This window comes from Trichoderma asperellum, chromosome 2, assembly GCF_020647865.1.
Source record: "Trichoderma asperellum chromosome 2, complete sequence".
NCBI classification, from domain to species: Eukaryota; Fungi; Ascomycota; class Sordariomycetes; order Hypocreales; family Hypocreaceae; genus Trichoderma; species Trichoderma asperellum.
The window spans coordinates 3,591,153-3,618,267 of NC_089416.1; the positions used below are offsets into that span (position 1 = coordinate 3,591,153).

Consider the following 27,115-nt stretch of genomic DNA (forward strand, 5'->3'; position numbering starts at 1 on the left):
TTTGCAATGAGAAACAAAACCATCAGATATGCCTCGCAACATATATTCAGGGTTTGGTCCGTACAACTGTCAAAGGTAAAAACTTTTAACATGCATGATTGATTAAAACGCAAAGTAAACGTTTCGAGGCGCTGAAAGCTTTCCAATGAAGCTTAACAGCGCTATGTATCTATACCCACTTTCAAGAATGCCGCTCAATTTTTCACTGCTCATAGAAAACACCATCGTAAGCTTCAAAAGTATATCAAATAAAAACCAGCACAAAACGTCACATAAAATCTCATGAAAAATGGTGAAAAAACAACAACCCAAGAAAACGGCCTCTAAAAAGCCGCCAGCAGCAACAGCATCGCCAGCATCCGGCGCCCCTCTCCCGCCCATCGACCCCGAAGCTCTCAAACACCAACAGCGAATCCTCACTCTCTTCTCGGACGCCTTCAACCCCGTTCTCTCGTCAGAGTCCTTCACAGCCACCCTCCAGTCCATCAAGCAGTCCCTCTTCAACAGAGACTTTGACGCTGCTTTCGGCTCCGAGGAGAACCTCCAGGCCTACGCCGCAAGATGGAGTCCCACCAGGGCGCTGTGCTACTCATCCATCTTTGAAGCCATCGCTTCACACGTTGACGACATCGCCATTCTCCCAGACTCTGTTTCAACTCCTGAAGGCGGCTCCGATGAGGAACCATCTCATAGCAAAGTAATCAAAAAATTTATCTGCATAGGCGGCTGCGCGGCGGAACATGTCGCCTTCGCATCTCACCTCCAACAAACCGCTTCTTCAGGCACCATCACCCTCCTCGACGCCGGCCCCTGGGCTCAAGTCGTCGACCTCCTCCAAAAACAAGTCACTTCGCCACCTGTTCTGTCCAAATACGCCTCTGCGGCCATTAAAGCCGCAAACACACCTCTTCTTGAAGACGGACAGCTCTCCACCACCTTCTGCCAAAATGACATCTTGGCCATGAATAAAGAGGCCCTGGTGGAGCTGCTTGGCCCAGAACCCCTTACCGTGACCCTAATGTTTACGCTTAACGAGCTTTACACCAATGGAGGCATCGGCAAGACGACAAAGTTTTTAAAACTGCTGGGTGAGATACTCCCGGATAGAAGCCTGCTTCTCGTTGTGGACAGTCCGGGTAGCTACTCGGAAGCCGCCGTGGGCAAAGAGAAGAAGCGGTACCCCATGCAATGGCTCTTGGACCACACTCTTATGGACGTCCGGGCTGCGTCCAAAGAATATGAGTGGGAAAAGCTGGAGTCCCATGATTCAATATGGTTCCGGCTTCCGGAAGAGCTCTCTTACCCGATCCAGTTGGAGAATATGCGCTACCAGATGCATCTGTATCAAAGGAAGAGCACGTCAACGGCTGCATGAACTCCGGGTAATTTTATAAGGGTACTTTTATAAGGGTGTTATTGATAAAAGCTACTTTGGAGATGCTGCTATGTACGTCTGAAACCCATACAGGCTTCTCTAGGGATATTCGTCTATGCCCACACCAACTTCTTCAGCGAATGGCCCAGCTGCTCTAACAACCCGGTGCTGCGCTTCGCGGCGTCTAGCGATATTATATCGCCCTTTTCCACCAGCTTCCTCCGCTCCTCTCCCTCCTTGACCAGTTGCCGCTCAGCCGCCAGGCGTTCAATTTCTGAACATATCGTGTCGATTTTCTGCAGCTCTGTCTGCCGTGGCCCAGCTTCGCTTACTGGCAATGAAGAATCTGTGTACGGCGCCTTGAATGCAAGTTTTCGGACTGCAGGCTCCTTTGGGCCGTTGGCTCCCGAGAAAAGCCCCGCAAAGCCAGTCGGTACCGCTTGGATCTCGCCGGTAGCTGTCAGCTTTGGTGCGTCTCTGGTGGACATTGTACGGGTGTTTCTCCTCCGGACATCACTTTTGCCCGGCTGGTATGACACCACGAAACCCACGTTCCTTGTCTCATTCATGTGAGCCTGCGAAATTGTGGAGGTGATATAAACTCCCGTTTTGATGTTCGTAATGCTCGCCAGGGCAACTCTTTCAAAAGAAGACACCTTGTCCAGGTCCCAGTCAAAGCGGCAGAGATAGATCGCAGCATCTGTCAGAAGAAGGACAGCTTCTTCCATTGGCCACGATTTGAGAGCGTTGGCAGTATTGGGGGTTATCAGCACCCAGCCGCCGTGGAACTCCTCACTGACATCTGCCACCACTCGCTTTTGGCACAATTCCACGGCTCGCTCGCGCATCCTTTCCACGGAAACAGCTGGGTCTTTTGTCATCATGTCAATTTCAAACTCTTCAAACACTTGAGCTGTTACGTTGCCGAGTAGGAAGTCTATGGCAGCCTGACTAAAGTAATCATTGACCATGCTAAAGAAGAAGAAAAAAACGTAAAGTAGCATTAGTTTTTGCTTTTGAACCATCGTAGTCTGAACAAGGTTGAGAAAGAGACGGGGAAGAGGAGGAAATCTTACCCAGAATAAAGACGTGTTAGAGATATTCCTAAATCATTGAGTGCCCCTCTGTAATCCCTCTTTCTTGTCCTCGTGTAATCACCCTTCATAGCGGAAGTAGAGGCGTACTGTTTCGAAACGGCATCGCCGTTATCAGCCCAGAGGGTATTGAACCAGGCCGTCTCTTGGTCTAGCTGAGCGCTCATATCTATGCCTTCTTCTTTGAGCTGTATTTCTAGCATATGCTTTGCAAAAGAACTCTGGCAAACATTTGTTCGGTCCAAGCAGTCCATACAATTCGTTCGAAGAACCCCTTGTTGTTTGCGGACCAGCTCGCCATTGCTCCGCACCGTACTGCCAAGAGTCTCTAGCTGGTCCTTCAAGCGCGAGAGCAGGTGGCTCACGTTCTCAAACTTCATACCACGGCAAACCTGGTGGAAGTCAAACCACTCAAAGGGTATCTTTGCTTTTTCGCCGAGCCCATCATTGATGCGGCCAACCGTGTTTTGGTATTGCGTTCCAATCGGCTCTTCGATTCCATGTTTTTCTACCAGATTAACAATCTGTAACGTACCGTAAGACTTTGATAACCTTTCAAAATGCTGCTTAGCGGCGTTGTAGTTTGCCTCCTCGGAGTGTTGTAAGACTGGCACCGGCTTCAATGCGTATGCAGTCTGGGTAAAGAATAGCGGGATGCTGCCTCTAATCTGAGTAAACGAGTACAATGGTGAAGAATTGTCCCAAGCAGTGGATGACAGAATTTGCTCCGTTTCGACAAAATTCGCTGTGTATCCATCTTCATCTATGCCACGTCTAAGATATCGAAGGCCAGCCCTCTTAGTTGACCGTCGCGATATAAGGGTAATGAGATAGCTCCTCTCAGAAGGGCGCAGCTCGAAAGAATGTCTTGCTGTCCCTGAGGGTGGCGATGATGGCGCAGACGGTGTTGGCGAGAGATCAGCAAGCTCCATAGATTCCGCTCCTGGGTCGTCTACTTGGGGAGGCTGAGAATCTGCCACAAACGTCCTCTGGCCGACAAACCCCTGCATCAAGGGCAGGGCCAAGGCATCCTGACCGGCTTCGATGAAGGGCTGAACAATATGCCGATTCCAAAAGAATGTGTTCTTGACTTGCGTATAGAGAGAATCGTTAGAATTGGCAATCGCTGCCGTATCACTTGGGCTGCGCGTTATATCTAGGTCGTACGAAAAGTAGAAGCTACGCGATGATCCGAACCAGACTTGGATGGTTCGAAGCAGCTTTGGTAGGAGTGCGGAAGCTGGAATCAAATGATTCTCATCTGCCTCTTGCAGGGCGGCAAGATTAACCACTGGAGTTGGGGATGCTGATTGCGCAAGGGGTGGCGTGGACGTCGGCGAGTTGCTCATTCCCATAGTCCTTCTCTGGTCAGTAGTCCATCCACTCCGGCTAAACCAGCGCTGTGCAAATCTCCCATAGCTGCCTCGCCTCCGGATCACGTCTTCGGCAACGCTGCTCACGCTGCTCCTGGGATCCGCGGGGATATCTTTTTTGCCGAGAATTTCATCGTCCGCCTCTTCGTCTGGAGTTGCAATTGGGATCTCGCTCTCTTCATCACTACTGCCCTCATCGTCATCATTCACGTTACTAGGCACTTCTGTTCGCAGAAGGCTTGCCGTCTTCCGCACAGACTCTTCCGCATCGCCCTGCGACGAGCATGGGGTCACAGCTACTTGGGTGACGACATAAATGGGCAATCCAAACACCTGGGCAACTTGCTCTCGGCGCGTAATCGTCACCAAATACGTCAACCTCGACACCGTAATCAAGCCTGAGAACTATTTAACATGATATTACAGTAACAGGGCCTTTCCCCAAGCTCACCAACAACGCCGAGCGCTTCAAACCACGAGTCGGATTTTGCGGAATCCGGAACCTGGTCGCGCGCCGCAGAAGATATGGATGCGTCCCCGTACTTGATTCTCGCAGGCTGGAAGGGCTTTTGCCCTTTGGAAGACAATGGCTGGATGATGAGGCCGTCGACAGCGGCGAAGATTAAGACTTTGCGCGCGAGGCCGGGCATGGTGCTGTGCGGGGTCTGCGGTCCCGTCTTACCGGCGCAAGAGATGGCGAGAATTGCTGCAAAAGACAGAAATCAGGACAATGTCGTGAGCCGCGGCTCGTGACTACAGCGACATTGAGGCGGCCATTAAGAGGGTGATGTTGAATCAAGGCGAAATCGAATTATACTCAAGGAGTGGCTGGTGTTGAATGGAAGTGTAATGCGCCTGCACCAGGGGCGGCTTCAACGTCATCAATTACATACATTAGCGGTCACCCCTGATGGCCTAGTGCTGGTAGTGAGCAACGTGGATGCGCCATCTAGCTACGGGCTGGGTGAACAATGGAGGATGGAGGGTCTGGTCCCCATATACAGTAGACGGGCTTGACAGGCGAGGTAGTGTGTATTAGTACCCAGTCGATATTGGACTCTAGGCCATGATACGAAGTACACAGCTACTACTCCGTATTTCCGCCGGTAATAGAGGACAAGGGCGTTGACAGCCGTTGATTGCTCCCCATGGTCTAGGCGGCCACAAAGCTTCTTTTTTTTTGGCGCTGTGCTAACAAAGCCAAACACTACCTATGGTATCCAAGGGTCTCACGGCAATTCAGCTCCTTTATCCACGTTACATTAAAGCCACCCCTCTATAAGACGCCTCGTCTTTCAATAATTGACTTCCAACGTGGTATTGACTGAGCTTTCACGGCAATGTGCTAGTTACCCTGGAGCTGCATTAATGATGCCATATACCTATTTGGACAGACAATTTGATATCACATATCACTCCGCGGATGACTTAGGGTAGGTGGAAATCATCCCAATTGGTGGCCATCTGCACAAACCACACGTCAAGCTATACTCTAGTCTGCGCGGCAACAACAGGCGTCATCTTAGTACTTCGTACAAGGGCGAGGATACGGTGCGCATCAATTGAGGCAATGGTTGGTCAATAGCCACAGGCCCACGCGGATATGCCCCAAGGCAACAAGCGAACAATATCGTCGAGACTCCCTGGATCAATCGATGCAGATACCCTCGTGGGATACAAAGTGTAGCTCAAATCAGCTGGCGAGGTACGAGACCAAAGCAGCCATTTACCTCCATCGGCAGACAGGCAGCAATGCATCTCCAGAAGGAGTCGGATGCAGTCGGCATTTGCGGCGCTGCTGGCCAACTAGACAGACGTGGTTGATGCCACCTGTGGAGCATCTGCCCAGCATCATCTGCAGATTGCACGTCGTCAATTGCATAAGCAGGCCAGTGAGGGGTCGCGAGACGACATGATCCGACTGGAATCGCCCACGCAATGCTGATTCACCCGCATGCATCCGTGCCTGGCCGTAACACGCCTGTGGGCATGGTAAACAGGGCCGGTGGCCGGCGTGATCGATGGTGGTCGACGTGGTTTCTGCCGTGCTTTGGCCCTTGCCTAGCAGACAGGACCATGGACGGAGGAGGAAGAGGCTCTAATAGGGCGACATGGGGGATGGCTGCAGCTTGAGCTGCGATCGCCCATTTGACAGATCGGCTTGGGTAGTGGCTTGTGGTTGCTGGCATGGAGCAGCTTTCGTGACGGAGGCGCGCTGTGAAGAGCTGCATGGGGGGGCTGCAACCCAAGGTTCGGCCGCGTACAGGGCCAGGTACTCTTTGGTAGCGCGCAGCAACGCTTGGGGTGCGATCAGTGACTCAGATTGGCGGATGCGCCACCAACACGAGCACGATGCAGCCTTATCCCGCGGTACGTGGCCGGTACATGGGACGACAGCTGGACGGAGCTTTGCTTAGCCTGGAATGACGATTTGAAAGGGGCCCTGCAGCCCGCGCAAGTCACTGCGCACGCAGCGCTGTGCGCAAAGCTACCTAGCGCCGAGCACCTGTGCTGGGAGGGGGCGGCGGGCCTGGATTGGGCTAAGCGGCCACCACCTCACCTCACCTCTTCACAGGCCGGCACCAAACACTTTTTCTAGGGCCTGGCGTCAAATCTTGTGCTTTCTGTCCTTGGAAACCACCGCCACAGCCTCTCATCGCTCGCCAACCCGACCCTCTGGATCATCAACGAGGTGCGAGAGGACCGCCTCCCGCTTTCTTCTCTTCTCTGTCTCTTCTTTGCCCCCCTTTTGATTCCCCCCATCTGGCTGCACGGCCCGGGTTGCTGGCTCGTCGACAAGCCTGTTTCTTTGCCTTTCTCTTCGTGTCTAGCACCGCAGGACGGGTTGGGCTCCTCACTCGTCCACGTCTGGACCCTTTATTTTACCTTCCCCGTTGGATTTTCTCCTCACTTCCATCCATCATCCTGCGTCTCTGCTGCTGCATGGTCTCTCTGATCTGCCGCTCGCCCTCCTCCGCCCCCGACGACCCCCATTCGTCTGCCGTCCTATTCGTCTCTGCTTAAGCCGCCAGAACCAAGATCCACCATGGCCGCTGCCCCCCGGCGTAGAAAGCTCATCGGCCAACGACGCCGAGTCGAGGACGAGGGCGACGATGAGGGCCGTCCGGAGGCGTTGGACCTGGATGACGACTCCCTGACTGAAGGCTCCGTCATCTCGGATGACCACGATGGCGCTGACGATAGCGACACCAGCAACATCGATGAGGTGTCACCTACCTCGCCCAACGCACGCAAGTCCGCCAACGGGTCCGCAAAGGGGGCTGGCCACAGGGCCGCCAAGGCTGCCGCTCAGGGGGATGGGAAGAAGTCTGCGTCGGATACAGAGCTGACGCTTCACGGGCTGTCCATTGCGGATCGACCGGACTCTGACTCTGCACAAGAGGCGCCGCTGGACGAGGTCACGGTCTCGTCACCCAAGTCGCCCTCTGCTCCCGTCATTGTTAGCTCCTCCTCTACCACGCGGCCTCAGCCGGGCAATCGACGTCGACAGGAACACGAAGATTACAAGCGTCGGAGGGATGAGGACCCGGCGTTTGTGCCCAACCGGGGGTCGTTCTTCATGCATGATCATCGGCATCCGGGACCGGCTGCGAATGGGTTCAGGCCGTTTGGGAGAGGCCGAGGCAGAGGTGGCGGCCGTGGTGGTGTGGGGGGCCCGTATTCCCCAGCCAAGTAAGTGATTCCCATCTCTGTCCCATCTCTGTCTTGTTGTTGCTTCCTTATTCTCATCTCTTGACCCCTCTCCCTTTCTCCATGTGAGCTCTTCTCCTGACGTCTTCGATAGCCAGCTACAGCACTCCACCGATCCTACTACAAACTCCCAATGGACGCACGACATGCACGAGACTGTCGCAGACGTGATTCCACGTCGTCTCCGGCAGCCCCCTCAAGAAGAGGGACCGCCCAACGGCACTGGTTTCATCCCGACGTGCGAGCCCAGTGCTACTCCGATTAACAGGACCCTGTCGACTGAGAAACATATTGGCAATGCCCAAGTTCGGGTCATCCTGCCACAGACGACGACCCCCAAGGTCTTTCCTGGCATTCCTGTCAAGCAATACACCAAGCTCCCTGACCACCGCCCGCCTCTGCGCCGAGACAAGCCGGTGCGCATCTCGCTGCCAAACCACCCGCCGCGATACATATTCCCTGCCTCGGATCGATCATTCACATTCATTCCTCGCGCGCTACGACCCAACCAGCAGCGACTCCGAGGCAGGCCCCGTTCCGCTTGGGGCTCCGTCGGCGGCTTTTCTCGGAGGACAAGCTTGTTTGGCAGCTATTATGGCGGAAGTATCTATTCCCCTAGTGTTGCCGTTAGCAGGCGTTCATCCATCGTATTGCACGATAGGGAGGGCATCTTTTCGCCTACCGGGTCTATCATCTCTCGCCCTGCACTTCCGACTGATAACAGACCCGTAGTCCGTCTTCCTCCGGCTCCACAAACGTTCATACCCGCTATGGGAGTGGAGGAAGCGGCAGGCCCGTCTGAGTTCGTGGTAGCTGGGCAGGAAACATCCATTGGTGATATCCCCCAGCCGCAATCGTATCCTCTTCCGCAGAAGCCCAGCTTCCAGGAGAATTTCCCGTCTTCAATTCCAATGCATCAGCCTCGCCCGCAGAAGAACATCTCCGTCGCGGATATAGAATCTCCCACTCTGACGCAGAATACCTCGGCCTTCCAGCAGGCGTTCCATCAGCAAGTTCCCCCGCAGATGGCGAACGGATACCAGGATTCGCACGCACGTCGACCTTCGTATCCGACTCATGTCTCCACGGGTACCCCGCTGTCCCAAATTCCGGAGCGAGCCATACATGCGGCACCCTTCCAGCCCAATGCTTATGGCCAGCCAGCCTTCTATGGCCAGCAGCCGTATCAACCGCATCCGCAACAGGGATACTACTATCCTCACGGATACTCTGGTCCTAGCATGCCCGCCTCTGCGGTCACAGCGCCTCCGTTTGTCCCTCAGGGGCAGACGGGCATGGCAGGAAGCTTTACGCCCCAGAATCAGGTTGAACAGCCTGCTGTCGGCATGGCAGGGCCACCAGCACCTCCCAACACAAATCTCGTGGCCCAGGAAGTCAATGGTATGGTTTACTATTATGATGCTTCTCAGCTGCCCTCGGTGAACCCTTACCAACCATATCCTGCCTCGCAACCGTATCAGCCCAGCGTAATGGGCATGGGTGGCATGGTGACGCCCAGTCCCGACGGCTTCTACTACCCCCAGCCCGCACCGGGCATGGTTTACTACTCACAATAGGTTTGTGGGTTCTGTGGTGGATTTTGCGGTGGATATTGTGGCGCGCAGCGCTTCATGCCTGCATGGTAATCAAAATCTCATCGCATATTGCATATCAACTTTAATATCTTCGTCACGGCCCTCTACACGTCTCACTCATTCTCATGCAATTTATCCTGATTCTTCTCGCTCTTCTTCTTCTCTTTTTCCTTTCTGGTGTCATGGGTTGGGTCTCCACGTATCATTCATATCCCCTTTTCGTGGCTGGGTGGTTCGAGTGCTCAAAATCATGGTTTTTGCCTCTTTTTTTCGCAGTTCATTTTTTCAACGTATTGTTATTGATCATTTTCGAATTATGGATTCTGGATTGGCCAGTTGGGAACTCCAAGAATATCTGGTGTGTGCTTTTTCTTGTGGGTTCCGGACTTTTCCATTGAAAAATAAATATCGAAGGTTGGAGGGTTCCTCATGTTGTCGACTGTTGTGGCTATTACAATCATTGTTAGCTGTGCCGTGCGCAGTCGGTGACCAGATTATATGGAAGATGGGAAGATGGGAAAGTATCTTTGATGGTTGCTTCTTTTTCGTCTTTGCTTTTTTTTTTTATGGTCTTGGGCGAAGGGGAGAGAAACGCATCAGTAGCTGGGAGTGGATCATGAAAGCGATTCTGCAGCGGCTTCTCTTTGCTCATTTTTTTGTTCCTGATAGTTTGGGATGTCTTGTTCGGCTACGTGCGTCAGTATGTGTGCCCGTGTGTTCATTGTGCTGTTTCCATGGCAGCGGCGTTTCAAGTGGTGTTTTGGAGGCATTATGTAGTAACTTATTACTTTCCTCATTAAATGTGCTGGGAAAATGGAGTTGAATTATGTGGATTCATTGGCGTGTCTACTCTTTTTCTTCTCTCCTTAAGCTTCATTTGCATATATATTTTTCTTTCATCAAGCGAGTAACTTGCTTCTGCATTTATCATGACAGGCCAGTGCATTGGCGAAACCACACACAAAAAAAGGGAATTGCGTTTGCGAAAAGTTATGCTTCCTGTATTGTAGGGACAAATTCACCTCTTATAACAAGTTGTATTCGGCGTAAAAATTCTTTACTATCAGAGCTGAGGCTGGACAGTCATAATATCTCTCGTGACATGGTGTTTTCTGCCCTTGGTGAACTGGATGAGTGAGGATCTCTGGCTTGACCTCTCGGCTTAGGCAAATTCAACCTATTATTATATAGTTTATATTTGTAAATAATTTACTATAGAGGAAGCCGAAATTTGTATCTAAATCTGTCACTCTTGAATACAAGTGAATTACAAAGTAACAATATAAATAAAAAAAAAATAGCGAACAATTATAATTTAAATTAGAATAGTTAAAAAAAATATATAACTTTATATAGTTTATTACTATCCTTATATTATAAAATGTATCAACAATTTTATGAATTTCACTTTAGCATGTCCTATAAGCGGGACGTTCTGGTTTATAACATCAGGTACTGAGTGTACTCCCAATGGCAGTGATACAATAACGCTTGCTGGCTCCCTCGGCAGATAACGTATATGACGGCTTAGGTGCCTGTGTACAAATAACCAAGTGGTACGCACCGAAAGTACATATACTACTTGATCTGGCCTGTCATAAAGTACCTACATGGAGCTGATGCGACCCTTAATTGATCAATGTGTGCCCCGAAAAGCTACGTCACAGACAAAGTGATGATGCAGTATTATTATGATTGGGATTATGACAGGCGGAATGTAACACTAGTGATCATCACATTCAACTTTGCAATCAAGGCACATCTCCATCCAAACCACATTGACAAAGACCTGAGAAGAGTATATTTTGGATAGAACGGACAGGCTGTGCTGCTCTCCTTTCCACTATACTCGGCAGGTAAAGGGGAAATTGATACTATCATTATCTTTAAATTCCAATATCCTAGGTGCCTTGTTTGATTGAGATAGTAGGTAACACAACAGGAAAACTGTGACACCCGATTGAATGGCATCCAATTGAATGGCACCAGCCAGCTGCATTCACCTGTGCTTAATCGATAGAGTGAATCTATTGACTTTGACAGCCCCAGTCGACTGCATTCACCTGCACATGGGCTATAGAGTCAATCTGTCGAATTCAATAGCTCCAGTCACTTACATTCACCTGTACTTGGTCTATAGGGTGAATTCTTTCAATTTATCAATATAAAATGAAGTTCCTCTGTCATGAACCAGGCTTCAGCAATTGGACTCAACTCAACAAGTTCATCACAAGCCCCTATCTAATAGCTGCCAGTCAGTTACTCTGTTAGACCTGTCACCACATTTTCGAAATATCACCCACTCGACTCCAAACAAAGACAAGAATGCAGGAAGCACCTATCAACGATGAAGCTGGAAACGGAAGTCTATACACTATTCAACCCATCCCTGGCAAGGGACGCGACCTAATTGCCATCTCAAACATCCCCAAGGGCACTCGTATACTTTCTGAGCTACCCCTTTTCAGGATCTCGCCTACAGAATCTAACCGTCAGGTTCTTACTGATCACATCGCCCAGGCGCTGAAGGGCCTGACGATACTAAACAACGGGCATTACTGGATCTTCAGAATGTATACGGCATAGGCGATGGCCCTTTCCTGGGTATTGCTAGGTCTAATGTGATGCCTCTGGGCCCTGAAGCTCCTGAAGGTGGTCTTTTCCTTGACGCAGCTCGCTTCAATCACTCTTGCCGGCCGAATGGGCAAAAAACATGGAATGCAAACATTGGGCGCCCCACAGTCCACGCAGTTCGTGACATCGAGCAATGAGAAGAGATCACCATTTCATACTTGGACATAGCGATGGAGTATGCCGAGCGCCAAACATTCATGAAAAGACATTTCGGTTTTGATTGTGGATGTAGCCTCTGCTCAGCGCCGTATCCCCAACGCTTGAAGAGCGATCATAGGATTCAAACTGTTGCACAGCTCGAACGCTGTCTGGTATTCTACTTTAGCGATTTCAATACAACTGATTACGCAGGTGGGCTCATTTTCGCTTTTACCATGTTCAAGAAGCTTAAGGCGGAGGGCGCCTGTGATGCTCGCTTCCCGGGTGTGTATCACACCGCATTCAAGATGGCAGTCAAGAACGGGGATACGACGAGGGCCAAGATTTTCGCTGAGAGAGCCTATGCGGCCAGAGTTTTGGTGGAAGGCGACGACAGCCCAGAGGCTGTGAGATTGGCTCAGTTTGTCCAACGACCTACGCTCCACCCGCTTTACCAGCCGAGCGCTGATGCGACAGAGGCGAGGCTGCCTCGAGAGATGAGTGAATCCAAGTTCGAAGCCTGGCTTTGGAAACAGCGACCAGATCCTAGTGAGGACGGAGACTCGGACGAGTTTGCCTCTGAGTTTGAGTCTGAAGATGAGTACGACGATGATCCTTGACACGCTGAACACTGGCATAGTGATAGTAGCAATGGTTTGGTGGCATAATCTGGGCATATCATCATGCATGCAAAGCTCTTATCAGGTAGAAATTGCAGACACTCGGTTTGGCTACCATTGTACCTGACTGTGTTGATATTAGTTTACATAAATTTAAGGTTATTTTGCATTTGCCATTTCTCTTCTTTTTTATATTGATCAACTTGATCACGCCCATTGAGACAAATAGCGCCTGTCATAGATGATATGAAGTACGTGTAGTAGACTCGGATAGATGATGGTAGCTCAGAAAGGCTTGAGGTTGGCTTACACTGTATGCTATGGCGACGTATGACTATTAGGACCGCACAGGTGCTGGCCATGTCATGTTATACCGGCTTGCTAAGTTAAAGTGGCTGCTGACGCTGAGACAGAGCTCACGTTGAAGAAACCGGCTAGGCGCGTCTAGATTTCCATAGTGGACAATAATCATGCAAGGGGCGCCGCATATTGGTGCGGCCATGAAATATAGTATATCAGACCACGAAGAATAGCAGCAAAGTGTTTTAAAAGAAGACCAAGACTTTAGATGAGGACTACTTGGAATGCAGTATAAACAGTGTAATGTTTGTGGTTGAAGGTACATACATACCTCTGTATCCCACTTATAGCCCGATATCAAGCATTTGAGTGCATCCTCTCCCACCCAAACAAGAAAAGTCGCAGCCAGGGCGTCCAGCAGACCTCTGTCTCTAGTATCTCTATCTCTCCCTTGCTTTGCTTGTTTGCTCTTTTGAGTAATTGACGGAAGGGGGGGGGTCTAGGTTCACCGGGATGTAACAGCTCAAAGGGATATGGCAAGGGTTATAGCGCCGCAAATAAGGAGCCGGTTTGCACATCATACCAACCCTTCTGCGAAGAATCAGGGCTCTACCAACCATCCTTTGTGTGCAAATCAAACGCATCACAGTTTGGCTTTTGTCCTTCCAGTCTTCACCAATCACCAGCGGGATGCCGTAAGGATTCTCCGAGATCCCAGGCGTGGTGTCACGATATCTTGCCGCATTCGGGCCATCACGCGCACCGAGCGGAGCCTGGCTGCTTCGCGAGCTCGTACGAGTACGGTGTGTGGTTTGCGACAGATACAAGGCATTTTGCGCTTGGCTCCAAAGAGTAGCATGTACCGAATACAGCCAGGCATGCTGATATGGGAAATGGAAATAGAGCCCTGGATATGCTACGGAGAACTGGATAACATACATAGTAACATCGGGGGTCGGGATTATCTTTGCCTTGTTTGAGGCCACCTGTGAAGAATCTGCTCGATCTGACTCGTGTGCATTACTTCATCCATGTATGTCGGTATTTGGAGAGCCCATTTGATGATGAGCAGCTCCGCCGCCACAGACAGCAGTTACAAGTACAGTATGATGTTACAAGCACAGCATGATGTTTGTGGAATCTTCACTGCTGTTCGGCGGGTGGCCTTTGGGTAAACGAGCAGGCCAGCCTAGAGCTCAGACTTTCGTAATCGGCTTTTGCAAAGCTACGTTGTAAAGCTACTTACACGCAGACTGCACTGCTCACATTGCTTGCACCGCATACCTGATACTGCCGTGGCGGCCGATCGAGCCGGCCCAGCAGCTGGGACAGTCATTAATCGCTAACCTTATCCGCCACAAAGTACCTAACGCAAGGGAGGCAACATGTATCCCTAAAACAAGCAGCCGCATTGACAGGCGAGACGCACAAGTCGTGGCGCGAAGAGGATGGGGGGATGCATGGACGGGTGAATGATAGGGCGGGAGAGGGACCAGCGAGAGACAGAAGCAGCTGGCGTGGCTCCTCTGCAGCCTGGCAGAGCTGTTTGGGGTGTTTCGCTGCTGGCCACTCACCTGTTCGCCTCGTGCGCACCGCCATCAGCGTCCAGGCATCCGTCGCCAACGAAGCTGGCCGCAATTGGCTCTGGCGGCGACGCAGAAGCTTCTTGATGGCTATTAGAGTTGCCTACCAGGCGTCACTAGTACCGGTGGTGATAGCTTGTGAATGGAATGGCCGAGGATACCGCAGACCTGGGCTTGGCCGGAAGACGCACGGGTCGCCAGGTGAGAGCAGCCTCCAGGTAGTGGCGTGTACTCGGTACGCTGTCGTCAGTCAAGCTTGGCCCTTCTGATCGCCTATGGGACTGCCCCATGGAGGCAGATGCTACACGGCGGCGAATCAGCGGGCGCTGCATCCCGTGTTGTGGTGCTGGTCCTGAGACAGCAGTGTTCACTGCCAGCTTCAGTCGTGTTCTGAGTAGCTTCGAGGCTTCTGCTGCCCGTGTACACCGTACATGCTGACTGCTAGTATTAGGTACTGCTGCTCGACTCTATTCAGATTTGCCTTTGGCCGTTTCCCGGGGGCGTCTTGCAGTCATGCACTTGGCCGTCTTGGTGCCGGAAATACCTGGGGCTAGTGGCGCCATTGGCCGCTCACGACCCACCCCCAGCAGCCAGTTTTGCCTGTGCTGCAGCCCAGCAGGCAGGGATTTGTTTCGTCACTTTGGCCAGACAGTAGACGATGGTGCGTGGTGCACTGTTGTTTCTGGTGCCTCGCGCGCCCCAGCCTTCTCCGCACCTGTCACCGCTAGCACTGTGGCGACCTGAAGCTTAGCGCAGTGGAATGGCGATTCTCTTGGCCCCAGCCCTCCGCTGAGCATCGGCGCCATCAGCGCTGCTGGGTGCTGCGCTGCAGGCCAGCTGCGGGTACTGTACCAAGTACCGCTGCGGTACCTGTACTGCTTGCGGCTACGCGTCCCTGCGCGTTCGTCTCATGGCCTCTATGCTCGCTTTACTGACACTGTCACGCCTTCACTCCTCCCCAGCGAAGCCAGGTACTGGGTACCAGCGCTGCCTTTGCCTTCCAGTACCCAGACGTTGCCGTGACTTTGCCCTGGGCCGGCCTGCAGTGGTCCTCGGCTCCACTAGCAAAGGTTCAGCGCTTGCCTCCCAGTCGGTGAGCCAGAGCCGAGCTTGTCTGTCTGCGTCACGGCGCAGTCATGTACATTGCGGCAGCGCACGGGAGGGGACCGCCAGGTAACTGGTACAGGCGCCAAGCAGCCCAGAGGACCCAGAATGCACTGCGGCCTCTCCAAGTTTCCGGCCGGCTCGCCTAACCCGGTCAGCCTGGCGCCTTTTGTAAGAGCTTCGCTCCCAACCACGCAATCGTCATCTCTCCTCTCCTTCTTCCTGCTCTTCATCAACCTCTTCTCATCTCCCTCTCCACCGCAACAAGGGCTGCATCGCCATTGCATCGCTCCTTGCTAGTGCCATCTGTCCTTTTATCGGTGGCTTGTATAAAAGAACAGCCTGCTCTCGATAGCGTCGACTCAAGGGGGAACGTTGTTATCGCGTGAGTAGCCCACCGCTTCATCACCGTCACCGGGCTGAGTTTGCATCCTGCTAACCAAGCATCATCACCACGATAGACCGCCATCATGGCTTCTATCCCCCAGCCTGGTCCTGAGACCATGGTCACCCTCAAGGTGACTTTTGAGAACACCACTCGCCGAGTCAAGATGCCACTTCGTGACATGACGCCTCATGTTCTTGAAAACAACGTATGTTTGACTGAACTTTCATCTTTTTTCATTATATCAGTCATCATATTTTCTTGGTTAAATGATGACGCCGCTTATCTCACATCTTCTATGGTGGCTCCCAAGATGCTAGAGGTGCTGACATTGTAACCAGATCCGACTCTTCCTTCGCATCGCTCCCGAGACCCGAATGATCGTTGAGCGCTACTCTGACTCTGCCAGTGCCTTCGTCGTTCTCGACTCAAATAATCTGCCAGTCTACAAGCAGCTGTACAGAGCCGCGAAGGCCAAGTCAAAGCTGAAGCTGCGTGTTTCTGTTATCCAGCCACAGCCAAAGACTACACCAAAGCCCGTCACCGTGGAAGATGCGCCAGAGGCTACAGCAGCCGAGACCTACGAGCCTACTGACAAGATAACTCCCACCGAGAGCGACGCATCTCAGTCCACATCAGATTCTGCCACAGAGATGCCGACGCCATCTACGGTTCCATCTTCGATTACCCTTCTCTCGGGTGTCGAACTGCCCCTGCGAACTGTCTCACCTGCTCGACCTGAGGTGGTTGAGACGACCAAGGTCGAGGAGACGGCTGAGACCCCCGTCCCTGAATCCCAGCCAGCCAACTTTGCCCAATCTGCTCCTTTTGACCCTCAAACAGTATACTCTTCGTTCCAAGAGTACTGTGACCCAGCACCAGCACCAGGGCCATCTCATATCATTACCCCCGCTCCGTTTGCTGTCTGCTGCAACAACTGCGAAAAGACGGTTGCGGATGTTCACTATCACTGCCAGACTTGTGATGACGGCGATTTCGATCTTTGCCAGGCCTGTGTTGATCATGCAGTCAGCTGCTATGATGAGAACCACTGGCTGATCAAGCGGACCATGGTAGACGGCCAGCTCGTCGCTAGCAGCACTGAGAAGATTGAGCCCAAGTCCAAGTCCAAGAAGCAGGAGGAAACCCCGGTTCAAGAGGAATCAATCCCTACACCCGAGAGAGTCGAATATGCCATCGAAACCACTCACATTGAGAATGCTCCAGAGCCATCTATTTGCAAGCCAATCGTCACTGAGCCTCTGAGAACTATTGATGTAGCTCCCGCATTCTCTCCAAGAGTTCCATTTGTTGATCCTGTGGGCGCCAGATGGTCCTGCTTGGGCAACATGCGAACATGCAACTGCTGTGTTCAAGGTATGTCCACTCCAAGAAACTCATCGTCCCCAGAACCCGTTGAGCTAATGAGTTTCAGAACTTCCCGAGGCTGAGTTCCTCCACTGCACTACTTGCGAGGATTTCGACCTCTGCCAGGGATGCTTCGCCAAGGATGCCCACGGCCACCACCCCAAGCATGCATTTATCCCTGCTGTTGCAGGCACTAATATGCCAGATCACATTACTGTCAAGATGGGAGCTGGTCGCAACCAAGCCCACCACGCTGTTTGTGATGGCTGCGACAAATACATCACTGGCGTCCGCCACAAGTGTCTGGACTGCCCAGATTGGGATTATTGCTCTGAATGCGTTGTCAACGCTGCCTTTGTCCACGCCAACCACCGCTTTGCGCCCATCTATGAGCCTCTCGCGGATGTTCATTCCTACGTTTGTGCTCAGCCTGTGCACATGGGCATTTGCTGCGATGGACCCCTGTGCTCCAGCAATCAGGACTATCCCACCTACATCAGAGGCGTGCGCTACAAGTGTGCAGTCTGCCATGACCTTGATTTCTGCGCAAACTGCGAGGCCAGTCCCGCCAACGACCACAACAAGACACATCCCCTTATCAAGTTCAAGACTCCTGTTCGCCATGTTAGCGTTACTACTACTGGCGAGCACCAGGATGGCAAGCGCATGCCCCCTATGGGCGACCGCGTCAAGAACGCCTTCAAACCTGCGGAGACTTTGGGCGAGAACAACTCCATCAACACCGTGCAAACGGTTGTGGACGTGAAGCCTGAAGAGCCCAAGGTTGAGGAACCCAAGGTTGAGGAAACCAAGGTGAAGGAAGAGCCCGAGTCTGAGGCCAAGGAAGAGGCCAAGGAGGAGGTCAAGGAGGAAAAGGTCGCTGAGGTTATGGCATCGGTCAATGAGCAAGACCTCCGTGCCGTCTTCATTCGCGACTCTGTTTCTGATGGCACAGTCATGCCTCCCAACCACGTCTTTGAGCAGACCTGGGTCCTTCGCAACGAGGGCACAACTGCTTGGCCTGCTGGATGTTCCGTCAAGTTTGTTGGCGGTGACTACATGGGCCACGTTGATTCCGCTCACCCTGCTGGTATCTCAGAGCTTGTGTCAGCATCAGAGTCAACAGTCTGCTACGCCCCTCTTGCCCCAGGCAATGAGTTCCCCTTCACCGTGCTCCTCCGCACTCCTGCTCGCGCGGGCCAGATCATCTCCTACTGGCGCTTGACCACTCCTGATGGATTCAAGTTTGGTCACCGCCTTTGGTGTGACGTCAGTGTGCGAATGCCCCCGCCTGAGGCTCTGCCGACGACTACGGTCGAGGAGCCCAAGAAGGAGGAGGACGCCCAGACTGGTAGCGTCATGATCTTCCCCAAGCTTGACAAGGAGTCACCTCATGCTAGCATGCATGCAGAGCTTCAAACTCAGTCTGTCGCTGGAGACGAGAGAGCCACAGAGGCGGAATCTCTGACTGTCAGCGGAGAAGAGTATGAGTGGGATGGATCAGATGACGGCTTCATGACCGACGAAGAGTACGATATCTTGGACGCTTCTGATGAAGAGTACCTGGAGGATCGCGAAAAGAGATTGAGGAAGTAAAGGAATGGCTTTATGGACAGCAGTTTTTGAATCGGAATATGGGGAATTTGTTTTTTTGCTTTTTCTTCTTTATCTTCGGCATGCGTTTCTTTGCTCTTCCTACCCTGCCAAATGGGCCACAGTACTGTACTTCCGTTCATCCCTGTTATTGGGATTTCATTTCCGCTGGTTGTCATAATGCCCTGTGGCCTGAGCTCTCTGCTCTTCAAGACCCGCACAAGACGACACAGACAAGAAAGTCTGGCACCACCCTCCTTTGATTTTCATCTATTAATTGTAGGATTTGATTAGGGATTGGTCATGAATATTTACTGATAGTATTGCTAACTATTTGGCGATCTCTTTCCTCCCGTTGTGTGATTTACCGTTTTTATTTGTCTCTCACTTTCTTCAGTGAGCGCTCTGTGATATGAATGAGGCTCTTTTTTGATAGATTTTTCTGGCGGCGCGTGTACATCGTGCAACCAAGGCAGCGAAAGCGAAGCAGCCTCCGGTACGCAGTACCAAATGTGTACTTACGCGCGGTACGTGCAGCTCCACACCGTCATTGGCTGCGTCCGCGGCGTGCGAGGTTGCGTCAGGGCAAAAACAGCTGGGCAAGTGACGTTATTGGACAGGGCGTGTCCAGCCGGCTGCAGCGCTGATGGTGTCCTGCCGTGGTAGCAGTGACCTCAGCCCCAGGCGTCACCGGATCACCTGCGTCGGCCACTTCCAGTAGCAGCCGGCGGCTTACCTAAGTGACAGACCGGGGAGCTGATTTTTTTTTTTTCTTTTTCTTTTTCTTGTTTTCGCCTCAGGCCACATGCTTAACCTGTACTGGAGGGGCGTAGAAAAGCGGGCCCCGGCCGTGTCCCTTGTGCTGCTAGTAATATTTACTTGGCTTGAATCGCCCCTTGCCGCGCCGCCCGTCTCGTTTTTTTTTTCCCTTCTCTCTGCGCAGGTGCCGCATCAAGCTGCGGGCCATCTCTTTGACTTCCCTTCCGCCAAACCACCGTCCGCCGGTTGTCGTGTCAACTCTCTGGCAGCGACCTGGACGACTCTGCGTGCGTGTGCATCTGCATCGGCATTGCAATCGCGACGAGCTTATTGCTGTCCTTTGGTTTGTGCTCGTTTGCTGTGAATCCCCGCAGCAGCTGGTGCTCGTTTGCGAGTGCTTGCCCTCGACGACTTTTTTTTTCCGCCTGCACTTTTGCGGACCACGCTCTCTCTTTCTGCACCCCTGTGGCCGTTTTCATCCACCTACCCTGACGCGACCCAGCTATATCATCGTCGCGCCTCGTCTCTAAGCATCTACCCTCCTTTCTCGTCTTTGTTTCTCTTTCACATCCCCTACTGCTGCCACTTCCTCTGTCGCCGCCATGGTTACTTTCGCCCTTCCCGGCGAGTACGACGCCGCGGATGCTGGAAGCAGCACTCCCATGTCACGTCCTCCTCTGCCCTTCGCGAAGCGCACCTACGTCGCGACGCCATATGCCCACAAGCGCCTGGGAACGCCTCACACAGCTCCATCGCGTAAGCTGCTGATAAAGCGTGATGAAGTATCATCGGGCTCCCTGAACCGAAACGGCGTCTCCTCCCGCAGCAACCTCTTCAAAGCCTCCGTCGCCGAGGACCTTCCGACGAGTTCCTTCTCGCCCAGCATCCCTCAGAGCACGATGAAGAAGGTCTTCGCCCCTGGTGTGACTCCCGAGCCGAGTCGCGTTTATCGCGAGTCCACTGCTCGCCCGACGCCTCGCGGCTTGGCCGCTCACTCCTCAGACAAGGAGCTGTTCAACATGCGAATCTCATCGCCGCCTCCAGAACTGACCGGCGAAGTCTTGGCAAACAAGGTGCCAAAGGACTGGAATTCTAAGGGATCCATCTATGCCGATCAGTTTTTGGCCCATCTCTGTCCTCCAGACCTCGACGACGAGCAGCGTCGCCAGTTCTTCTGCATTCTCGATCTCCGTCGACTGAAATATGCCGCCAACGAGATCTTCTCCAAGAAGACTTGGAAGCTCAACATTATGAACTTTGCCAAAGAGTTTGAAAAGAGCCGAAGCATTATTCTGCTTCGATATGGACTGTACGAGTTCCAGAGCGTTAAGCCGTCCAAGGAAGTTCTCAAGAGATGGCGACGAGAACATGGCCTGCCCGATCCCGAAGAAGAAGAGGAGGAGGAGGAGGCCAGCGGCACGCCGAGCAAGCCAACGTCCATCAAGAAGCGAAAGGCTGATGATGACCTTTCAAAGGAGACTGCTGATGCGACTGAGAATGTGGCAACAGCGAGCAAGCGAAGGGTTACCGTCACGGATGAGGTGGACGAGCCTACTGCCGTCACTCCTGCTCCTAACAAGAATAAGAGAAAGACTGTCACCAACGAAGGTTCGCCCGCCAAGTTGCAAAAAGCTACTCCATCTACCGCAAAGTCGCTCTTTGAAAAGATTGCCAGCAAGCCGGCTGCGACCCCCGCATCTCCCCTTGCGTCTCCCGCCGGTTCTCTGGCTGCTGCCTCTCCCGTTCCTTCTCCCACTCCCTTCAAATCGGTTGACAAGAATGCTGCCAATGGTAAACTGTCTCGCTCAGTGTTCAACAACTCTTTGAAGCCCCCGGTCAACGGCAGCGGCAACATCTTTGGCTATCTGTCCGATGCTAGCTCTGCAAAGAATAGCGGCATTGAAGCCGATGCCGAGAGTGAATCTGAGTCTGACGTTGAAGATGACGAAGATAACGAAGATAGCCAAGAGGGTGCGCAGAGCGATGAGCCTAGCGGCGCAGCTAGCGGCGCGGGCGACGTTTCCTCTCAAGCTGGATCTAATCTATTTGGCACCAAGCCGTCAACCGGCTTTGGTACTGGTGTATCCAGCGCTGCTGGTACAAGGGATAGCACTCCAGGCCGCAGTCTCTTTGACCGTATCACAAAGGATCAAGATGGGCAACCAGTGCGAGCCGACGAGTCTGCGGATGAAATCGCCATCAAGAAACCAGCCTCATCCATCAACCAGACCTGGAATCCCACGACCCAACCCCTCAAATTTGCCCCTACCTCATCCGCTACCCAAAATGGTTCACTTTTCGGTAAAGCCACCTCCACCTCCACCTCCATTTTCGCGCCCAAGAGCACTGCACCATCCAACATTTTTGGAGTCTCTAAGCAAGACCAGAGCTCCAAAGCAAACACGCCTCTTTCGGAAGCCGACCTGGCTGGCGGAGAGTCTGATAAGGAAAATGACTCTCAACCTACCAAGAAGGTGTTTTCTGAACCCAAGGTGTCTGCCGTCCCAACCACTGGCGCGTCGCTCTTTGGTCTCAAGCCCGCTGTGGCCGAGCCCGTGAAAGTGAGCGAGCCTGCCAAGCCTGCAGCTACCGCCACCACCAACCTGTTTGGCGCCATCGGAAATTCTGAAGCAACCTCCAAGCTGTTTGGCGATGTCAAAACATCAATGCCTTCGGCGTCTACGGCTGCTCTGTTTGCTCCAAAGAAGGAAGCTGAGAAGCCCAAGGGTAATGGACTCTTTGGCAGCTCGGATGCCTCAAACGCAAACCCGTTGACTGGCGCGTCTGCAGCTCTCTTTGGCATCAAACCAGCGGCGCCGGCCGCAGCACCACCTTCTGCTCCCCTCTCCGCCCCTTCTCCTACCCCTACCACCAATCTATTTGGTACTGCACCCGCAGCACCACCCGCAACAACCACTCCAGTTACCTCGACTAACTTGTTTGGTGCCGCAGCCCCTGCACCTACTTCCACCTCCACATCTCTGTTTGGAGCCAGTACCCCTGCCTTCACTTCTGAGCCCGCCAAACCGAAGCCTGTCCTGTCCTCGTCCACCAACTTGTTTGGCGCCGCTGCCCCTGCAGCAGCACCAACCAGCTTGTTTGGTGCTCCGAGCGCCGTGCCGGCCAAGAAGGATCCTTCTCCTCCTGTTGGGGGCCAGCCCACCGCCGCTGCGCCCCTATTTAGCTTTGGATCAGCGGCTGGTGCAGGCCCCAAGCCTACTGAGACTTCCCAGCAAGCTGCCAAATCTCTATTCGGAGCGGCTCCAAAGTCACCTCCAGCTTCATTCTCGACCACCAATTTGTTTGGTGGAAGTCCCATGAAGCAGGACGATGCATCACCAGCAAAGAAGCAGTTTACTGGTCTTGGCACTGATACTTCGGCGCCACCTCCTGTTTTCAACTTCGGCGCGGCAGGCGCAAGCTCAAACTCAAGTTCCAATTTGTTTGGTACCTCGATGAACTCTGCTCCTGCTCCCGCTGCAGCACCTCTCTTTGGTGCGGCCCCATCCAACACTGGATCTGGATCCGGATCTGGAGATGGCAGCGGTGGTGGTTTCAACTTCAACTTTGGATCGGGAGGAGCAGGACCTTCTGGTGGATTCAGCAATCCTTTCACATCTGGCAACGCCGGCGGGAACTCGACCCAGGCCACGACTTCGGCTCCTGGAGGCATGTTCACTTTCGGCTCGTCCACCCCGGCGGGAGGTTCCGGAGGCTCCGCAATATTCCAGTTTGGTAGCGGCACCGGAAGTCAGCCCTCGCAGACATCAGCACCTTTGTTTAATGGTGCGGCCTCGAACACGAGCGTGCCATCTTTTACTGCGACGGCTCCTTCCAGCCAGCCATCATCCATGTTTACCTTTGGAGCAAGCCAGCCTTCCTCCGGATTCAACCTCGCACCGCCAGTTGGTGGCTCCTCGACCACCGGGACAAGTAAGTCTTCTTTTCCGAATCGGAAAATCGCGCCGCTAAAGCGACGGGTCTAGACTCTCCATTCAACCTTGGGGGAGGCTCTAGCTTGGCAACCACACCTGCCGGCGGGACTCCGGAACCATCGACCCAAGTGAAGACGAACAGCAATGCTGCTGATAATAATGACGAAGATGGCGAGAAGCACGAGCAGATTAGCTTGACAGAAGGCGCGGATAGGGACGAAGACATTTTGCACGAAGTTCGCGCAAAAGTACTCAAGTTTGTTCCCGCTGGAGAAGCATCGGATGCTGAAGAGAAAAAGTCTAAAAGCCCATGGGCTACCCAGGGAGTTGGGCCTCTACGCTTGTTGAAGCACAAAGAAACTAATACGGTGCGCCTGCTTCTGCGAGCGGAACCTAGAGGCAATGTTGCCATGAACCGGTCTGTACTGCCAGATCTATCTTACAAGGCAGATGAGAAGTATGTGAAAATGACTACGTCGAATGACAAGGGTGACGGCCTCGAAACCTGGATGATCCAGGTGAAGACGAAGGATTTGGCCAAGTCATTGGCCGAGGCGTTGGAGACACACAAGGCGTTAAACAAGAAATAATATGGGAATAACAAGTGCATTTTCTACGGCCGGTTGTTCACTAAGGAAATGGGAGATGGGAGGTTTGGGGGACTGTCTTTTTTATTACTAGCATTGCGGGCGTTAGAAAGCTTGAAACTCAGGAAGGGTTTGCCTCCCCCTCTATTTTTCCCTGGCTGGGGTTTTGTGACAGAATGAAAACCTATATATCCCAAGGAGTATTCATGCCCTTTTGATTTTGACGATTAACTGTACCCCTACAAGATCATGATAGTGTAATAATTGGAGTTTTTGTACTTTATACAGACGTACTGCTAGTTGAGTGGGAGGGATGGACTATCCTAGATTTGAAGAAACAAAAGTCTAGCGTTTGTACAATGAAATGAGTAAACTTGAAGTTGATCCCTTTGTGTGCCTTTAGTCTATCTGCCAATTCCTGTGCCATTCATATCATAGAGCATTATGTTACTTTTTTAAATCGATATATAACGTAGGTATCAGATAGATGTTGAAACTGAATAAGTACCCATAGGCGGTAGCTGTGACACTGGTAGTCTCGTGGGGGCGGGGAGCTTGCTATCGATAGCGGTACTTGGGTAGCTAAAGTTGCGCGTGGCGCGTCTGCGCTCGCTATAATTCCGTAACTAACCTCGAAACCACCACAACAGCTCTGGTCGAGAGACAAACGCCAGTAGCTATGCCACGGTAGGAACTCATTGCCTGAAGCAGATTGCTTGACTGATCGAGGCTAACTGGACCTTTTCTTTTACAACTCTTTAGCGAGATTATTACCGTTCAAGCTGGACAGTGCGGCAACAGCAGTGAGTGCTATGCGCTTCCGCTCTCCCCTTCTTTTCCCCTTGGGCGGTTTGCTCGGGCTTTGTTTACGTGCGGCGAATGCAAGGTTAACACTTTGGCTTCTCTATTCCAGTTGGCAGTCAGTTCTGGCAGCAGCTATGTCAGGAACACGGAATTAGCCAGGACGGCAACCTGGAGGACTTTGCGACGGAGGGCGGCGACCGCAAGGATGTGTTTTACTACCAGAGCGACGATACGCGATATATCCCCCGAGCGATCCTAATCGATCTGGAACCCCGGGTATGCCGCCTTTTTTTTCAATCTATGCGTTTTTTTTTGCTGCGGTTCAATAGTGGCAGGAAGGAGAAGACAAAGAGAATCAGGAGAGGGCTAATGCGTGCGTCTTTCTCAACAATAGGTGTTGAACAGCATTCAGACGGGCCCGTACCGAAATATCTACAACCCGGAGAATTTTTACGTGGGCAAGAATGGAATGGGAGCGGCGAATAACTGGGGTGACGGATACCAGAGCGGTGAGGCGGTTTACGAAGATATTATGGAGATGATTGACCGAGAGGCGGATGGTAGCGACTCGCTCGAGGTAAGCATATAGCTGTGCATATTTTTTTCCGCCTTTGGCTGGATATGTATTTGCTCACGGAATGAGTTCAGGGATTCATGATGCTACATTCTATCGCCGGAGGTACGGGGTCGGGTCTGGGATCATTCCTCCTAGAGCGGCTCAACGATCGGTTCCCGAAGAAAATCATACAGACTTACTCTGTCTTTCCCAACACAACAAACGCCCCAGATGTGGTGGTCCATCCTTACAATAGCGTTCTCTCAATGAGAAGATTGGTACAAAACGCGGACTCCGTTGTCGTCCTAGACAATGGTGCCTTGTCACACATCGCTGCAGATAGACTCCATGTGCAGGAACCCTCATTTCAACAAACAAATCAACTGGTAAGCTGGGGGGATATATGGCTTGAGACACGCTGATGAGCAGTATATAGCTAACTGATATGTGTGTCAAACCATAGGTCGCAACTGTCATGTCTGCGAGCACGACAACTCTACGCTATCCTGGATACATGCACAATGATCTTGTTAGCATCCTGGCCTCGCTGATACCTACACCGCGCTGCCACTTTCTCATGACGGCCTACACACCATTCACCGGTGACCAGGTTGAGCAGGCCAAGACAGTCCGTAAGACGACGGTGCTGGACGTGATGAGGAGGCTGCTGCAGCCAAAGAACCGCATGGTGTCGACGGTGCCGGGCAAGAAGAGCTGTTACATTTCCATCTTGAATGTCATCCAAGGCGAGGTGGATCCGACGGATGTGCATAAGAGTCTGCTGCGTATCCGAGAACGAAAGCTGGCCACTTTCATTCCATGGGGTCCTGCCAGTATTCAGGTGGCGCTGACGAAGAGAAGTCCGTATATGCCAATGAGCCATCGCGTGAGCGGGCTGATGTTGGCGAACCACACGAGCATTGCTACGGTTCGTACACCCTGATCCCATTCTGTTTTATTATTTCACGTTGCTGACTACATATTGCGATGCAGCTCTTCAAGAGGATATTGAAGCAATATGACGGCATGCGGAAGCGCAATGCCTTTATTGAAGGCTACAAGAAGACGGCACCCTTTTCCGAAAACTTGGACGAGTTTGACGAAGCAAGGCAAGTAGTATCTGATCTGGTTTCAGACTACGAGGCAGCAGAGGATGCGGATTACCTGAATCCCGATAGCGGAGAGAAGCCCACCTCTGCCGATACGGATAGGCGAATGGCAGGAGTGTAAAGAGGTGGAGGTGGGCGTTTGATTATTTCGCTATCTTTATGTGTCAGTACTTGAAGGATGGATGCCCTGACGAGAGTGGGCGCTTCCGATTGGACTGTTTAAGAAAGACATGGAGCGGCTGGCGTTTCGGACAAGGAAATACGTTGATATCTATCATTGTTTTGTTTGTTTGTTTGTTTTGTTTTTTAATCAAGTAGTAGCTGCTATTACGACAAATCTGAGAAATTTTGACACTCATTTGAGGATATCAGTGGCCAATGTGATGCAATTGGCGCCAGGATTGCAGCCATTGAATGGGCCCTCTTACCCACCTGTTTTACTCTTTATAGACGTGTATAACATCACAATCGGAAGTTTAGCAGCGGAGACAT

At 52.3% G+C, this 27,115-nt stretch overlaps 8 protein-coding genes across 8 annotated transcripts; 7 read left to right on the forward strand and 1 right to left on the reverse strand.

Annotated features, from left to right (window-relative positions):
* Window positions 1-217: 217 nt before the first annotated feature.
* TrAFT101_003482 (uncharacterized protein) lies at window positions 218-2,528 on the forward strand. Its single transcript, XM_024902262.2, has one exon. The coding sequence runs from the start codon at window positions 290-292 to the stop codon at window positions 1,373-1,375; it is 1,086 nt and encodes a 361-aa protein (XP_024766755.2). The 5' UTR covers window positions 218-289; the 3' UTR covers window positions 1,376-2,528.
* Window positions 1,390-4,666, reverse strand: TrAFT101_003483 (uncharacterized protein). Its single transcript, XM_024902261.2, has 3 exons — window positions 4,294-4,666; window positions 2,452-4,240; window positions 1,390-2,347 (listed from the first exon to the last, which is right to left on the reverse strand). Exons 1-3 carry the CDS (start codon window positions 4,490-4,492, stop codon window positions 1,489-1,491), a joined length of 2,847 nt encoding a protein of 948 aa, XP_024766754.2. The 5' UTR covers window positions 4,493-4,666; the 3' UTR covers window positions 1,390-1,488.
* A 1,726-nt stretch (window positions 4,667-6,392) lies between these two features.
* TrAFT101_003484 (uncharacterized protein) lies at window positions 6,393-10,310 on the forward strand. Its single transcript, XM_024898865.2, has 2 exons — window positions 6,393-7,535; window positions 7,648-10,310. Exons 1-2 carry the CDS (start codon window positions 6,889-6,891, stop codon window positions 9,128-9,130), a joined length of 2,130 nt encoding a protein of 709 aa, XP_024766753.1. The 5' UTR covers window positions 6,393-6,888; the 3' UTR covers window positions 9,131-10,310.
* Window positions 10,311-11,473: 1,163 nt separating this feature from the next.
* TrAFT101_003485 (uncharacterized protein) lies at window positions 11,474-11,919 on the forward strand (the record flags this gene model as incomplete). Its single annotated transcript, XM_066126900.1, has 2 exons — window positions 11,474-11,588; window positions 11,669-11,919. 2 exons carry the CDS (start codon window positions 11,474-11,476, stop codon window positions 11,917-11,919), a joined length of 366 nt encoding a protein of 121 aa, XP_065983007.1.
* A 33-nt stretch (window positions 11,920-11,952) lies between these two features.
* On the forward strand, window positions 11,953-12,540 carry TrAFT101_003486 (uncharacterized protein; the record flags this gene model as incomplete). The annotated part of the gene is made up of 1 exon (XM_066126901.1): window positions 11,953-12,540. One exon carries the CDS (start codon window positions 11,953-11,955, stop codon window positions 12,538-12,540), a length of 588 nt encoding a protein of 195 aa, XP_065983008.1.
* A 3,457-nt stretch (window positions 12,541-15,997) lies between these two features.
* TrAFT101_003487 (uncharacterized protein) lies at window positions 15,998-18,876 on the forward strand (the record flags this gene model as incomplete). Its single annotated transcript, XM_024903204.1, has 3 exons — window positions 15,998-16,120; window positions 16,254-17,289; window positions 17,348-18,876. The coding sequence occupies 3 exons, from the start codon at window positions 15,998-16,000 to the stop codon at window positions 18,874-18,876; spliced, it is 2,688 nt and encodes an 895-aa protein (XP_024766748.1).
* A 1,358-nt stretch (window positions 18,877-20,234) lies between these two features.
* TrAFT101_003488 (uncharacterized protein) lies at window positions 20,235-24,157 on the forward strand (the record flags this gene model as incomplete). The annotated part of the gene is made up of 2 exons (XM_066126902.1): window positions 20,235-23,565; window positions 23,619-24,157. 2 exons carry the CDS (start codon window positions 20,235-20,237, stop codon window positions 24,155-24,157), a joined length of 3,870 nt encoding a protein of 1,289 aa, XP_065983009.1.
* A 635-nt stretch (window positions 24,158-24,792) lies between these two features.
* On the forward strand, window positions 24,793-26,980 carry TrAFT101_003489 (uncharacterized protein). Its single transcript, XM_024902260.2, has 7 exons — window positions 24,793-24,841; window positions 24,917-24,957; window positions 25,068-25,234; window positions 25,353-25,535; window positions 25,607-25,900; window positions 25,978-26,442; window positions 26,508-26,980. The coding sequence occupies exons 1-7, from the start codon at window positions 24,834-24,836 to the stop codon at window positions 26,742-26,744; spliced, it is 1,395 nt and encodes a 464-aa protein (XP_024766746.1). The 5' UTR covers window positions 24,793-24,833; the 3' UTR covers window positions 26,745-26,980.
* The last annotated feature ends 135 nt before the right edge of the window (window positions 26,981-27,115 follow it).

Coding starts and splice junctions, on each gene's coding strand:
- TrAFT101_003482 (XM_024902262.2), top strand. CDS start 290: ATGGTGAAAAAACAACAACCCAAGAAAACGGCCTCTAAAAAGCCGCCA.
- TrAFT101_003483 (XM_024902261.2), bottom strand. CDS start 4,492: ATGCCCGGCCTCGCGCGCAAAGTCTTAATCTTCGCCGCTGTCGACGGC. Junction 4,241..4,293: donor TGAAGCGCTCGGCGTTGTTG/GTGAGCTTGGGG, acceptor AATAGTTCTCAG/GCTTGATTACGGTGTCGAGG. Junction 2,348..2,451: donor CTAACACGTCTTTATTCTGG/GTAAGATTTCCT, acceptor CTTCTTCTTTAG/CATGGTCAATGATTACTTTA.
- TrAFT101_003484 (XM_024898865.2), top strand. CDS start 6,889: ATGGCCGCTGCCCCCCGGCGTAGAAAGCTCATCGGCCAACGACGCCGA. Junction 7,536..7,647: donor GGCCCGTATTCCCCAGCCAA/GTAAGTGATTCC, acceptor CGTCTTCGATAG/CCAGCTACAGCACTCCACCG.
- TrAFT101_003489 (XM_024902260.2), top strand. Junction 24,958..25,067: donor TGGACAGTGCGGCAACAGCA/GTGAGTGCTATG, acceptor TCTCTATTCCAG/TTGGCAGTCAGTTCTGGCAG. Junction 26,443..26,507: donor ACCACACGAGCATTGCTACG/GTTCGTACACCC, acceptor ATTGCGATGCAG/CTCTTCAAGAGGATATTGAA.